This window comes from Talpa europaea (assembly GCF_964194135.1).
Source record: "Talpa europaea genome assembly, chromosome: 8".
Taxonomy (NCBI): Eukaryota; Metazoa; Chordata; class Mammalia; order Eulipotyphla; family Talpidae; genus Talpa; species Talpa europaea.
The window spans coordinates 39,986,346-39,999,636 of NC_140075.1; the positions used below are offsets into that span (position 1 = coordinate 39,986,346).

General features: G+C 47.4%; 1 protein-coding gene across 1 annotated transcript in view; it reads left to right on the forward strand.

The window, feature by feature from the left end:
• Nucleotides 1-2,509: 2,509 nt before the first annotated feature.
• GLDN (gliomedin) overlaps nt 2,510-13,291 on the forward strand; it is a gene marked incomplete at both ends in the record, with an annotated part of 45,136 nt that continues 34,354 nt past the window's right edge. The window contains one exon of the mRNA XM_084240890.1: nt 2,510-2,872. Coding sequence (XP_084097016.1) covers nt 2,510-2,872 — 363 coding nt within the window. The remainder of the gene's footprint in view (nt 2,873-13,291) is intronic.

The following is a 13,291-nucleotide window of genomic DNA, read 5'->3' on the forward strand; positions in this document are numbered from 1 at the left end:
CATTCATTGTCTTCAAAACTCTTGTGAGATTACAGCCTCTTGCAAGAAGTTGAGAAACATACTCCAAGTCTCATCATTAAAAACAGGTTTTGCACTCAGGACTATCCCATGCCCCACTGTCCATGCCACTAGTCTTTTGAGTCCTACATCCGAGGGGCAGCATCTTGGCTGGTCGTTGGCATCTAAAGCCTGGCTGGTTCCACATAGAGCTGGAACTCCACTTCTTCTGGCTCTGGGCACGGACCCAGGGGCTGGGATTGGGTAGAAGAGGGGTATCTGGCCATCCTCACTCTCCATTAGTCAGGCACCGTCTGAGAAAGGTGATGTCAGTTCTGTGACACCACAGAAACTCTAACACTGATTACAGATTGTTTCCCACAGAAATATCCCACTATACACCCTCTTATTCGTTTATTTATTTGCTCATTCAGCAGGTAATTGTGAATGACCACGTCAAGCCAGGGACTGTGCTAGTTAGTGTTAGGGAGACAGGATCAAACAAAATGTGACCTTAACCTCAGGAGCCTTATTGCTGATGGCAGGCCCTGGTGACAGACGGTCAGTTAATAGTCACTGTATTGGATGTTAGGATAAAGGGAAGCTCAGGAGGCTCATGGCTCTCTAGCTGCTCACACTCTAAGTTGCTCATCTCGTTCACCTCTGCACCTCCAACTCCCGTCACTGTGCCCAACACGCAGGTGCTCAGGAAATTTTAGCAAGGTAAATGAAGAGATTACGCGGGCTGAGCCCCAACTGTTTCTCTGTGGTTTCCGCCCATGGGATCAACCCTGACAACTGGCATCCCAAGCCCAGATGAAAAGAAGGAAGGAAGGATGCACGACAAGTCTCTAAATTGTTCACAGTCTGTTAGAGTTGGGACGAACCGGACAAAGTGATCTGTGTTGTCTCCACTCCCTCCCCCAGCCACCCTATCCCCTTAACTGGGGTCCTTCATGAACCACTTTCCTCCTTTCCCGATTCCTCCTCATCCCTCAGAGTCAAGCTGGTCAATAGTCCTACGGAAACTCCAGTCTAGACTTTAACACAGAGCTTCTGATTGAGATGTAACTTCAGTTTCCTTTTGCTCCCTCAAAGGTTCTACCTTGCCTCTTTCTGGTGAGTGGAGGCCAAGAAATCTACCACCCAGGCTTTCTCTGCTGTGCCAAAAATCCCTCCCCAGGAATTGGACTGCAAATCTCTGAGGATGGTGACAGAGCGCCTATCATCAGTTAGTAAGTTGTTTGCTCCCCCATCTTCCTGATTCCCCCAAGTGCTCAACTGTCTTGTCCCCCTGTGTTAGAGGAAGTTCTTTCTCCTCGACAGCTCCAGCTGGTTTGATTGCAGGAAGCCACCTTGCTCTCTGAAGTAAGGGATGTAGAAACAGCATTCTTGGCTTCTGAGTGAGATCTTCCCATCTCACTGCTGCCTATTGCAGGCCTGGGGAACCCTGAGAGGCAGAGACATTCTGCAGAAAATGGAGAAAGACGGATCGTGAACAGGTTCTCTGAGGAACTGGGAAGTGCCTCTGCATTTAGGGAACAGTGGTCCTCAGATGCACAGTGGGCATCTGAGCTGACAAGAAAGGGAGGGCATTGTATAGAGAAAGCACGAGGCAGCTGCCCACTCAAGCAGGGCAGTAATGTTAGGTCCAGAAAGGGCTGGCCAGAGTCCCCAGCCTTTGGCCAGAGAACCTCGAAATCAGCCCAGGTAGTGTTGAGACAGGCTCAGCGACCCCAGCTGAATAATGGCAGAATGGGGTTAAGAGTGCTCGCGTATTCCCACTCTCTGGTTTTTGTCTCATCTGGTGGCCTCACTGGGTGGCTCCTGAGCAGCCCAGAGGGACAGGCGGGTGGAGAGGGGGTGGGTTTTCCTCACTCCCATGTGTGGCTTTCTCAGTTCTTCAACACCAACTATCTCTCTGTCTCTATCCATCTCCTTCCTGGGAAAGAGTCCCGCCCCCCCTTCTCCCCAATATTCAATGGTCAGGGGGAAGGAGTCACCCATAGCCTGGCACTCTCAGGGACAGTGGGCATGTGCCTTGGCCTCTGGGTGCGGGATCCTCTTCAGAGACTGCAGTGTGGGGGAAAGAGGGGGCGGAATCCAGTAACTTCTCAGGCCATAAGAATTCCTGCTCTCCCCCTCAGTCTGACCCTCTCTCTGCCCGTCTGGGCCCTGGGAATGCCCACGGCAGGGCAGCAGGAAAAGGAGGGAGAGGCGGGTTGGCTAGCTTGCTTGGCTGGGCACGGGGAGAGCAAGCTCTGCCTCCCCCCTCCCTGGCCTGTCTCCTCTAGCTCTTCTCCCCCGGTGCCCCCCCCCCCCCCCCCCGCCTGTCCCTCTGGGCTGCTCGGGCGCCACCACTGCCGTCCCCAACCCGCCCCGCCCGCCGGCCCGAGCCAAAGGGCGGCGTGACTCACGGCGTTGCCACCAGCCCACGGCTTTGGCCCCCGGTGTATAAAGGCGGCCGGGTCCAGAGGCTGCCGAGCCTCCCCGGCCTGAGGCGCGGCAGAGCATGGCCCAAGGCGCGGAGCGAGCCCGAGTGGCCGCGGGCCGGGGTCTGCGCGGCGCCCTGGCGGCGCTGGCACTGCTCTCGGCGCTCAACGCGGCGGGCACGGTGTTCGCTCTGTGCCAGTGGCGCGGGCTGAGCGCGGCGCTGCGCGCGCTGGAGGCGCAGCGGGGCCGGGAGCAGCGCGAGGACAGCGCCCTGCGCGCCTTCCTGGCCGAGCTGAGCCGGGCGCCCCGCCGGGCACCCGCTCCACCCGCGGACCTCGCCAGCGCAGCGCGCAACAAGCGCAGCCACGGCGGGGAGCCCGCGCCGCACGTCCGCGCCGAGAGCCACGACATGCTGATGATGATGACCTACTCCATGGTGCCGGTAGGCGGGGGCTGGGAAGCGAAGGGGAGCGCGCCCCGACGCCCGCTCGCCCGGGCTAGTGGGCAGCTAGGTGCAGTGGCCAGAGGCCCTTGGGTGAGAATCCAGCTGGGGACTTCACCCTCCGAGCGCCTTAGCCCTCTGGGGGCAGACTCCTAATCTGTTCAGTGGGCGAGGGCTTGCAGAGGTGAGTCTTCTTCCATTTCTGATGCCCTTTGAGTCTGCAGCTAACCGAGGGGCATAAGCGCCCGCAGTGTTTAAAAAAAAAAAAAAAAACAAAAAACAACTCTGCTTTGCTTCTCAACATGGGACAGAAGTTTTCACCTTCGAGTGTGAAAACTAGAAGGTGCCACACCAGCCCCCAGGCTCTGCCTGTGCAACTCGCTGTCCCTCCACCACCACCCTCCCTGCCAGCCCTACTTTCCTCTTGCTCCCCGCCCCCCTAAAGCTGGGAGTCAGTGCAGGTTTCCACAAGGAAGGGTTCTTCCCCTGGCATAATCCCGAGGCCTGGCTTCCCACCTGGCCTGGCCCATCCGCGTGAGATTACTGACCTAATTGTCTAAGTGCAAACCAGCAGCCCTGATTTTCCCTACCACCTGACACCTTGATGCTGAGAAAGCTGTTCCTCAGTCAGAAGTGGGTTCCAAATGGGCGAGATCAATATGGAGCAATTTTTTTAAAATTCAGGGTCAACCTGAGGTTCGAATATGGGCTCGGAGGAGTATGTGGAACCCCGAAAATTGTGTGTATGTGGACTCATGGGCACGTGCCCCTCCGGAGAGTTCGTAGCTTTCCATGAGCTGCTCAGAGGAGTTCCCTTGCACTCCCTCCCTCAAAAGGCTCAAGAAACACTACTCTAAAGAAGGTCTTTAAAGCAACGTCTCAAAAATCTTTTTAAGTTTTAAGTTTCTTTGCTTTTGCTCATTTTAACTCAGTAATTATATAACAACTACAGTTAGATCACATTGCAGTTCCCCATTCCATTCCATGATCCTTGGTCTTATTTCACTAATAATTACAAAGATTTCCGTTCTGTCATCTCAAGTCAAGTGTGAGCCATACTTCAGAATCCTGGGTACCTGAAGATAAATCCATTAAAAATGGCCATTATCATAGATGCTTTTAAATGTCTTACACATGCAAAAATGAACTTTTAAAGGGATATAGGAGCATGACATACTTCAAACTCATCTTTTGAGAACAATTAAAATTTCCTCCTGGGTTTAGTTTTTACCCATGTTATCATCTAGAAATCCTGGGCTCAGCAAAAAGTTCAAAAAGGACCCCATCCCTTAGGAAAACCTGGCTCCTTCTCTGGACTCTACTGTGCATGCTGAGGGTTTTTTGAAACCCTCCAAGGATTCAACTAAACATCAACATTTTTTTATTTTTAATCATGTTGTTAAGGTAGGGGCCTAGAGATCCAAATTGCAGCTTTTTCAGCCACTGACCCAAGAGAACTGAGACTCATTTCTCTGTCACTCTACAGGTCAGAGGGCAGAACATCACATTTGTCAAGTGGAAACATTTGTAGATTATCACCAACTTATCCCCCACTTGCAAGGGGGTGTGCTTGGACCTTTTTAGAGTCACTAAGGGAATTTCCAGGCAGGACAGGAGAAGGCAGCTCTCTTACTGCTGACTTTTGTCTTGGGACTGGCTCTCAAACAGTAAATATAAGGATCACGTGGGAGCACACTTAAATGCAGATTTCACGGCCCCACTCTCTGATTTATAGACACCATCTCCAGGATCTATTTTCTTTGGAAGTTCCCTAACCCCCCCTCCCCCGCCTTCTCTCCCTCTTGGTGAGTGTGATGCAGGTGGTCGTGATTGCACATTTGAGAAACGCTACTCTAGACCGCTGCTTCTCTAACTCTAATGCACATGTGAAGGTACTGGAGATCTTGTGGAAATGCAGATCCCAATTTAGAGGGTATAAGATGGGGCCTGAGATTCTGCGCGTGTGACAAGTGCCACTGCTGCCAGCACTGCTGGCCTGCGCAGCACACTGTAAAGTCGTTCTGAAGCAGGGGTGGCACCCTGGGATCATCTGGGGGGATTTGAACTTTACTGATGCCTAGACCCCATGCCCAGAGAGTCTGAATTGTTTTGAGGTACAGCCTGGAAGTGGGCCCTCAGTCGCCAGCAGGGAGCACCCTGGCATCCCTTCCTGTGATTGTCAGTGTTTCACTGTTACCCCCGCCCCGAGGTCTCTGCTTCAGGAAGAGGAACCAATTTTATTGCTGAGAAGCCTTTTAATTTTTTTTGAAGCAACATTCTCACCTTTGCAGACTTTTCTCATAACAAAGATTTATTCACACAAGGAAACAATTTTAGAAAAGAAAACATTTCCTGGGGCACCTCTAGTAGAAAAGTTGCTAAGAGAACTATTTGGTCTACAGCATGGGTTGGTATGCACACCGGTACAGCTGAAATCTGTCCCTCCCCAGCCCTTTATACAGCTCCTATAGACCTGAATGAGGGTGAGAACTCAAGTCCCCCACCCCAGGTCTTATGTCCTTAGAGATCCGTGAACAAAGAAAGAAGCCATATGTACACCACCAGCATTCCCCAAAGCTTTCTAAAATGGTTCATTTTTTTATCCAAGATGAACCTCTTCAGACTAACTCTTCAAGGTTCTGTGCTTCTGGTTGAAAGCACAACTCAGCATGGTAATTCTGGCCAGCACATTCTTTATCACAGAAACTGGTTGACAACTATAAATGACTTTGTCAAAAGGATAAGATGGCTAATTACTACCTAAGTACAGGTAGTTTGATATAGCCAACCACATTGAATTTTGAAAAGCAAGTGGCTACTTTGCAGAAAAGTAATAAATGGAACCCTGGTGCCACTGAGCTAGACCAATAGTGGGAAACCAGGAGAGGTGCCTTCTACTTCAGCCCCACCCCACCCTCTCCTCACATCCCTGCCTCAAGCTGTGCTCTCTCACCCGACACCCCACTCTTCACATGTCACCATCACTGATGTTCTTTATGTCCTGACTGAAACCTAGAGTTGAGCTCCCTGTAGGAAAAAAGTTTTACTTCTCAATATGCACCTTCACAAGGTCTGAATGGGTCAAAGATTTACATTTTTAGAAAGATGAAGCTCTAAAATTACTAATAGAAAATATGAGTGAATTCACTTTTAATTTTGCAATGAAGAAGACCTTTTTCTAAACTATAACTTAACAGCCAGAGGCAAGCAGTAACTAAGTGCACTTAACTACATTTAAAAAGCACAAATGATAACAGCACTTACGCATGCCAGGCAACAACATACACGCACAAAGGCAAAACATGAATGACAAACTGAAAAAAATTATTTGCAGTTCATATCGTTTATCATTACAGGAATAGTTTTTGAATATATGTAGTGCTCCTAGAGCTTGATAAGGAAAAAAAAACCAGGAATTTAATAGGAAAATTAGTAAAGAAATAGGAATCCAATAGAAAAATGGGGCAGTTCTTAAGAAAGGAAATATAAATGACTCTTAAATGCATGGGGAAAGAACCCTTGATTGAAAATATAAATTATAATTGCCTTGAAATATGGCGTTTAGGATCTATCAGACTGTCACAACAACAAAGGTCTAACGACAGATTCTTTGGGGGAGAAGCTGAAGGGAAACAGACATGCCCTTGCGTTCCTGTTTGGAGTGCAGGACAGTGCAGCCCATGTGGAAGGCAATTTGGGATACCTAAAAAAATTGCACACACATTTACCCTTTAACTTAGTAATCTCACATGTGGGAATTTATCCTGCAACAGACTTTATCACCCATAAAGTGACATACACACATAGTTATTCATTGAAAAATATTTATACAAGCAAAGTCTGTACTTCAATACAGCACTCATTAAATCAGTTGACATAAATTACCACTGAGATGTCAAGGGAGATTCTGTATGTTCTGCTCCCAGAACAATCCCTGGGATCTGTTCTAAGTCAAAAAAGCAAGGGAGAGGAAATTCACATTATATTACCTGTGTAAGGAAGGGGGGGGGAATAAATGCAGAAATGAGCAGAAGTATTTAGGGAGGGTGGGGGAAAGGTGGGAATGTGTCTCTCGCTGTATAGCTTTGTGTATTGCTTTGCCTTTTGACTTCTGGTGTTACTGTTATTGTGAATGGAAAGTCCACAAACACAAGGTCACATGGCAGCTGTCACCAGGCTGGGGAGTAATAGGTCATGGCAGGGACTGTGCTGGTCTAGGTTCAAGTGCTTTTGCAGGGGACCCCTAGCTGATCGTTTTGCTAGACAAGAGCTGGGCCCCAGTGTGCCCAATCTTTTGATTTTTTTCAAGAGAGGTAAAAAGTTCGACTCCTAGGTAAAATCTCACGGCTTTTAACTTATTTATTTTTATTTTGGGATAGAAGAACTGGGGTACAGCCCAGAGGTGCAGGTGGGGGGAGGGGTGAAAGAATTCACCAGAGATAGAGTGGGGGACAGAACAGGCAGACCGACTGAAACACATTGCTGAGGGGAGCAGCGGTCGAGACAGGAGAGGTCTGCCACGCCATGTGGGTCACCTCCCTGGCTGGTGATTTAACACAGGCCATAGTGGTGAAAGCACTAAGACTCAGCCCCTAGGCCACCAGGGAGGCCCCCTCTCATTGCTTTTATATAATGACGACTATTTTGTAAAAAATGTTAATTGGCTGACAGCGTGTTGGCTGAACAATGCTCACATTGTTAGGGGCCATGGTAGGGCTTCCAAACTTAGTTTTCAGCAGACCCATCTTAAAATTATGAGTGGCTTGGAACAAAAATGGCTTTATTTAGTTTGACCACAACCCCATGCCTGCCCTATACACACACACACACACACACACACACACAATTATTTCCCAGCCCTAATTCTGAAAGGATAGTACTATCTGTGCCTTTGTTATTGTTGGTTGAGTGGCGATTTCTTGTGTTTGCTTTAGTTAGGGTCTCATTTTGTTTGTTTTGTTGGCTGTTTCTGAAAATCAGCTGCACCTTCAGTGGATGGAGATTTCCTGTCACTGTGACTTTTCAAGAGCAGGTACTCCAATTCTCTTAGTAGCTCTCAATGAGGAGATCCCAGCTGTGTTAAGCAGTAAATGCATTATTGTAACAAGCACAGCTTTTGATGATGACTACTATGAGGTCCATTTATTTGGATCTATTAGCAGCCCCATCCCCTGTGGCCAGAGCTCTGTGGGCACAGATGATACATTTCCTTGAGGGCCCTAAGTGGACTGTGCCTGGACTTACTGCCCTTTCTGAGCCCTTGCACCAGGTCACTTCCAAATGATGTAAAAGCTGAAGATGTAGCCCAGGGGTCAGCAAACTATCCTATGGGCCAAATCTGGCCTATTACTTGTTTTTGTACAGCCCATGAAGAATGATTTTTACAAATGGTTAGGGTGAAAAAATCAAAAGAAAAACAGTATTTTGCTATATGAAATTCAAATTTCAGTCATCAAGTGTGAAGTCTTGTTGAGCACAGCCATGCCCGTTTGTTTACATATTGTCCATGGCCGCTTTCATACAACAGCAGCAGAATTGAGTAGTTGCAATAGAGACCATGTGGCCCACCAAACCTAACATATTTTCTGTCCAGGCCTTGACAGGAGAAGTTTGCCAACCCCTCATTTAGACTGCAGGTTAGTGGAATGAAAAGAAAGGGTGCTAAGGTGGTCTCTTTCGAGAACCCACACTACTAAATCAGAGCTGTTTCAGCATTGGGTTAACCCTGGACTTTAAGACCCAGCCAAGGAACTGAATGTGGGACAGCGGACCTGAGCATGTGCTTCCTCCCTAGAGGGAGGCTGTGGGCTGAGCCAGGCTCTCAGCCTTGCTGCACGACGCTGGCTTCCCACGTCAGGAACAGTCGACATCAGGATAGCTTTTCACCACCCATTAACCTCAGATCCAGGCCTTGTTTCCAACTCCATCTGTTTTCCTTAGTTGAAAGAGAAATACTTACACCCCCTTAGGTCTTGTTGGTGAGGGATCAGAGGCCTGATACGCTAGGACCAAAAAAAAAAGACAGAGCAACTGATGTCCTAAAGCAGCAAGTGCACGTGGGTGCTTGGCATGTCACACCTGACACTGTGGGTTGGTTTGCACGTCAGAGACCATCACTGGCTGACAGTTAAGGGTGGCAAGAGAACTTGAAGCCCCATCTCTGCTTCGATTGTGTCTAGTGTTGGTCTGGTGAACACCCCTAAAACTAGCCCAGGTCGTGTCTCAGGTCACCATGGTTCATTGAGGATGACATACAAATAAAACTTTCCTCTTGATATATCCTGATCGTAGTTCTATAAGAACATAGGTAAGAAACTAGTGAGTCAGGACTATCTGGACCCATGAGAGCACATGGGTGTTGTTGTAGTGACCACATGATGACAATAGATCATTTGGACCTGCTCTCAGATTCTGAAACCCTTGAAAGCCACTAGTCTGTCTAGCCAGAGCAGCGAAGGTGAGGACAACAGGGACAAGGCTGATGAACCTTTTTTTTTAAAGATTTATTTATTTATTTATGCATATAAGAGCTGGGGCACAGGCCAGAGATGCGGCGGGTGAGAGGATGCACCAGAGACAGATCGGTGAACAGAACAGGCAGACTGACTGAAATACACTGCTGAGGGGAGCAGTAGGTAAGACAGGAGAGGTCTGCTGTGCCAAGTGGGTTGCTCCCTGGCTGGCCGGGCATTGAACTCGTGCTGCAGAGGCTGCAGATTGCGTCATAGTGTGGTGCTTTATCCTTTGCGCCACCAGGGAGGCCCAAGCCTGCTGAACTTTCACAATCTGAGCAGGGTGGGGGCTCCCAGGGGCCTGATGAATTGTCCAGTCTTGTCTTATCTGCACCATTTTCCTTCCTTTTCTTTAACCTTTCCTGCCACTGTGCCAGAGATGAAAGAAATTTTTCTCTTTGGAACTCAAAGCCAGTTTCTCCCCCAGAGAAGTGCCATTGCACCCTGGGGAGAATACCCCCGCCCAACCCCACGCCGCCCCCTAGACCTCACGCTGAGAGCCGTGGGCATAGGGTCTGTTCTGGGACCCTCAAAGCCGAAGTCCTCCGGTGTCATGAGCCGTTTGTCCTCCTCCGTGCCTTGTCCCTGCTCTCTCCATGGTGAGCCCTGGCTTCATGTGCCGGCCCCTTCAGCCCTGGGAACCTGCCCTTAATTTGAGCAGCCACGGATTTATTCCTCACTGTTAGAGCCCCAGCCTGACTCTCCCTCATGCTCCCCTGAGCAAGGCTGTGGTGAGCAGTGTGGATCTGGGAGTCAGACAGATTCACCTCCCTGGTCCCCCAGCTTGATAGCTGGGTGACCTTGGGCAAGACTTTTAACTTTCCAAGCCTCTGTTTTTTCATCTACAGACTGGCAGAGTACTGGTGCCACCTCCCAGGGTTGTTAGGAGTTTTCAGGGAGATGATAGAGGTAGTGCCTGCTGTAGTCAGGTTCCCAATCGGTGTTCCTTGTCGCTGTCAAGATTAAGCACTGCTACGTTATCTCTAATCCTGTGTGCCCTGTGCTCATATCGTCCTATTTCTGGGTCTGCTCTTTATCTCCAGTTTCTTCAGCATGCCAGTCTGTCTTTGTATCTGTGCCTCTAGAAGCTGCTGCTTAGGGATACTGTTTGACCTCTTGCAGCCAGTGGCATCACACCGCTCAAAATCTTGTCGTTGACAACAAAACAGAGTTACCCTGGAGATGGCATTGGGGCTACTTCAATAGTTGAGGATTGCTGAGTTCCCCCCACTTCTGCATGGCTTTACCTCCCAGTAAAAGGGAGTGGTATTCACTTGCTTTCTGACAGGCTCCGCTATTGTTAACTTTTGTTGTTTACCATTGGGGGCAGTGGTAAAAAAAGCTTCTGGATGTTTTTGGGAAGTTGAGGAAAATGTGAGCAGAAGGTGGAGCAAAAACTTCTAAGGAAGGAGAAAAACTTACTTTTTAGGGGGCTCATCTTCTCTAGGATACGGGCATATGTAGGAGCAAACAGAATAGCTTTCAGATTGAATTACCAAAAAAAAAAAAAGACACTCTTTTTTTTCTTTTTTTGTCTACATTTTTCAAACTCCCCTCCTCCTTCCAAGGAATCCTTGGCCAAATCTAGTTGACATTCAAGCTTAATTTACATGCATTTTATCTACAGACTAAAGGTCATGTTGTGTGAAATAAGCCAAAGCTTTTTAGGTTGTGATTTTGCTACAAAGAGAGCATTTTTCAGCCCATCAGTTGCTTTTATATAGCTCTTTGGGTTTTAACAGCTCTGTATTTTAAGTAGACATAATTTGCTTCTAGTTTAAAGTTCAGGACATAATTTTCTGCACTGAAAGGTAGAGTTACTCCAACAAGGCCAAATGAAGATTATTTGGAATGCAATTTAAGGAGTTTGTTCTGAGTGCAATAGATATAATAACCCCTTCATCTGCCGCTCAGTTTCTGGTTCTTTCCAAAGTGCTAGGACTATTGGACACCCTACCTGGGCTGTATCTAGAAACATTGAAGTATTTTGCAAGCACTAAAATATTTTAGTATTTTTCAAATGCTTCCTCTCCATACCTCAGGAAATTTTGAAGTCTCTTAATTAAAAAAAAAAAAATGAAATAGAATCAATAGAACTTGCCAGAGACGGAACATAGTCTAGGGTGACTCTAAAGTTTAGAATCTTGGGTGCTGAGGGCAGCACACTGGCCTCTGGGAAGAATGTGATTTCCTAGTTGTTTTTCTGATTAGTTGATCCAAAAGGAAAAAATTGTATTTTGGATATTGGATCTAAGGAGTTACTTATACTACATTAATTATACCAAGTATCACTTGCAACTCTTTTCACTCAAGTCCAATGTGAATGCATTCCTTTATTCTTTCATTAGCGAACTCTTTTTGAGCCCCTTAGGAACGGCATGTCTACCAGAGCCCCAGTCCCGTCTGGCCAATGTCTGATGCTAACAGCATCAGCAGTTGTTTTGTGGGTGCGCATCTTACCTAAGCACCTCATCCAAATGTTTTCTGGGGGAGCCATTTGTAGCTATTCCCCCTGCTGAGCGAGGAGGGGGCCAGAGCAGGGAGGAGGTTGACAAAACATCTTCACAAATTTTTTTGCCATGGACAAAGAATGCCTTGGGGCAGAGTTTGGAGATAATGGTTTAATTCTTTGTCCATTCCTGCAGCATCAGATAAGTTACTTAGCCAAGGTTTAGGAACACTTCTCTCACTGTAAGGTGAGGTTAAGAATGCTTAGATAAAAATCAGAAATTATCTGAAGATGCTTGTTGAAAGGGACAGTGTGAGCACAAAGTATTGTTATTAACAGTTCATGAGAGATTATTCCAGCAACGCTGCTATTTCAGAAAACTCCATTAGTGGCCTGAGGGAGACAAGTGATTCTTGGCTCACTTCAAAGCACTCATCCCTTCTTCTTCTTGCATTTATTTGTTTGTAGAACACAACTAAAACTTTATTTGTGCAGTTTTGGTCTCTAAGTTGCCACCTTTAGTTATATTTTCTCTGTAAATATATCTCACACTTCTTTGCTATGCCTCTAATGAAGTATTTGATGAATACCTCTACAGTTTAAAAAGTGCAAATATAAACGAAGGTATCTGCCAGTTTCTGAGTCTGGATTCTTGTCAGACTAGGAGTTTGGCAGGTGCATTCTGGAGTTTTTAAAAAATTCCTTCCTAGGAGTTCATGTGACCCATGAAAAGGGATTTTGGTGTCAGGTATTGGTAAGACTGACTTAGAGGCTGTTCCACTGGTCAGAGATAAGTTCATTCATTCGACCAGTAGTTACTGTTCCAGGCACATGAAAAATATATACAAATCCCTCTCCTCTTGGTGTGTATGTTGGGGGGGTAGTAAAGGAGGGGGAAGACAAAAACCAATGTAAATGAATGATCTACTGTATAGTCCTAAGTCACTTAACAGTGGGGAAACATTCTAAGAAATGTGTCATTGTGCATACGGCATAGAGTATAATCACACAGACCTAGGTGGCACAGCCTACTACCCACCTAGGCTACATGGGATAGCCTGTTGGGTCCACTGTCACATAAGCAGTCTGTCATCGGCCGTTAAGTGAGTTATGTTTGTATAGAAGGTGGTAAGCGCTATGGAGAACAACAAAGCAGGTTGAAGATTTTGAGGTGGGGAGAGGAAGATGTAATTATAAGTTTGAATAGGGAAGGCCTCACTGAGAAAGTGACCTTTGAGAAAAAACCTAAAGGAGGTAAGGCAGCCAGCCATGTGGCTGTCAGGGAAGGGCTGTTCAGGCAGAGGGTATAGCAAGTGCAAAGGCCCTCAGGTGGGAGAGTGTCTGGATTGCTAAAGAATAGTTAAGAAGCCTGTAGTAAAGGGAGTGGGAGAAAGTTGTAGGAAGGCAGGTCAAACAGATAACTGGGATGAGGAAGAACAAGGACACCAGTTCATGTAG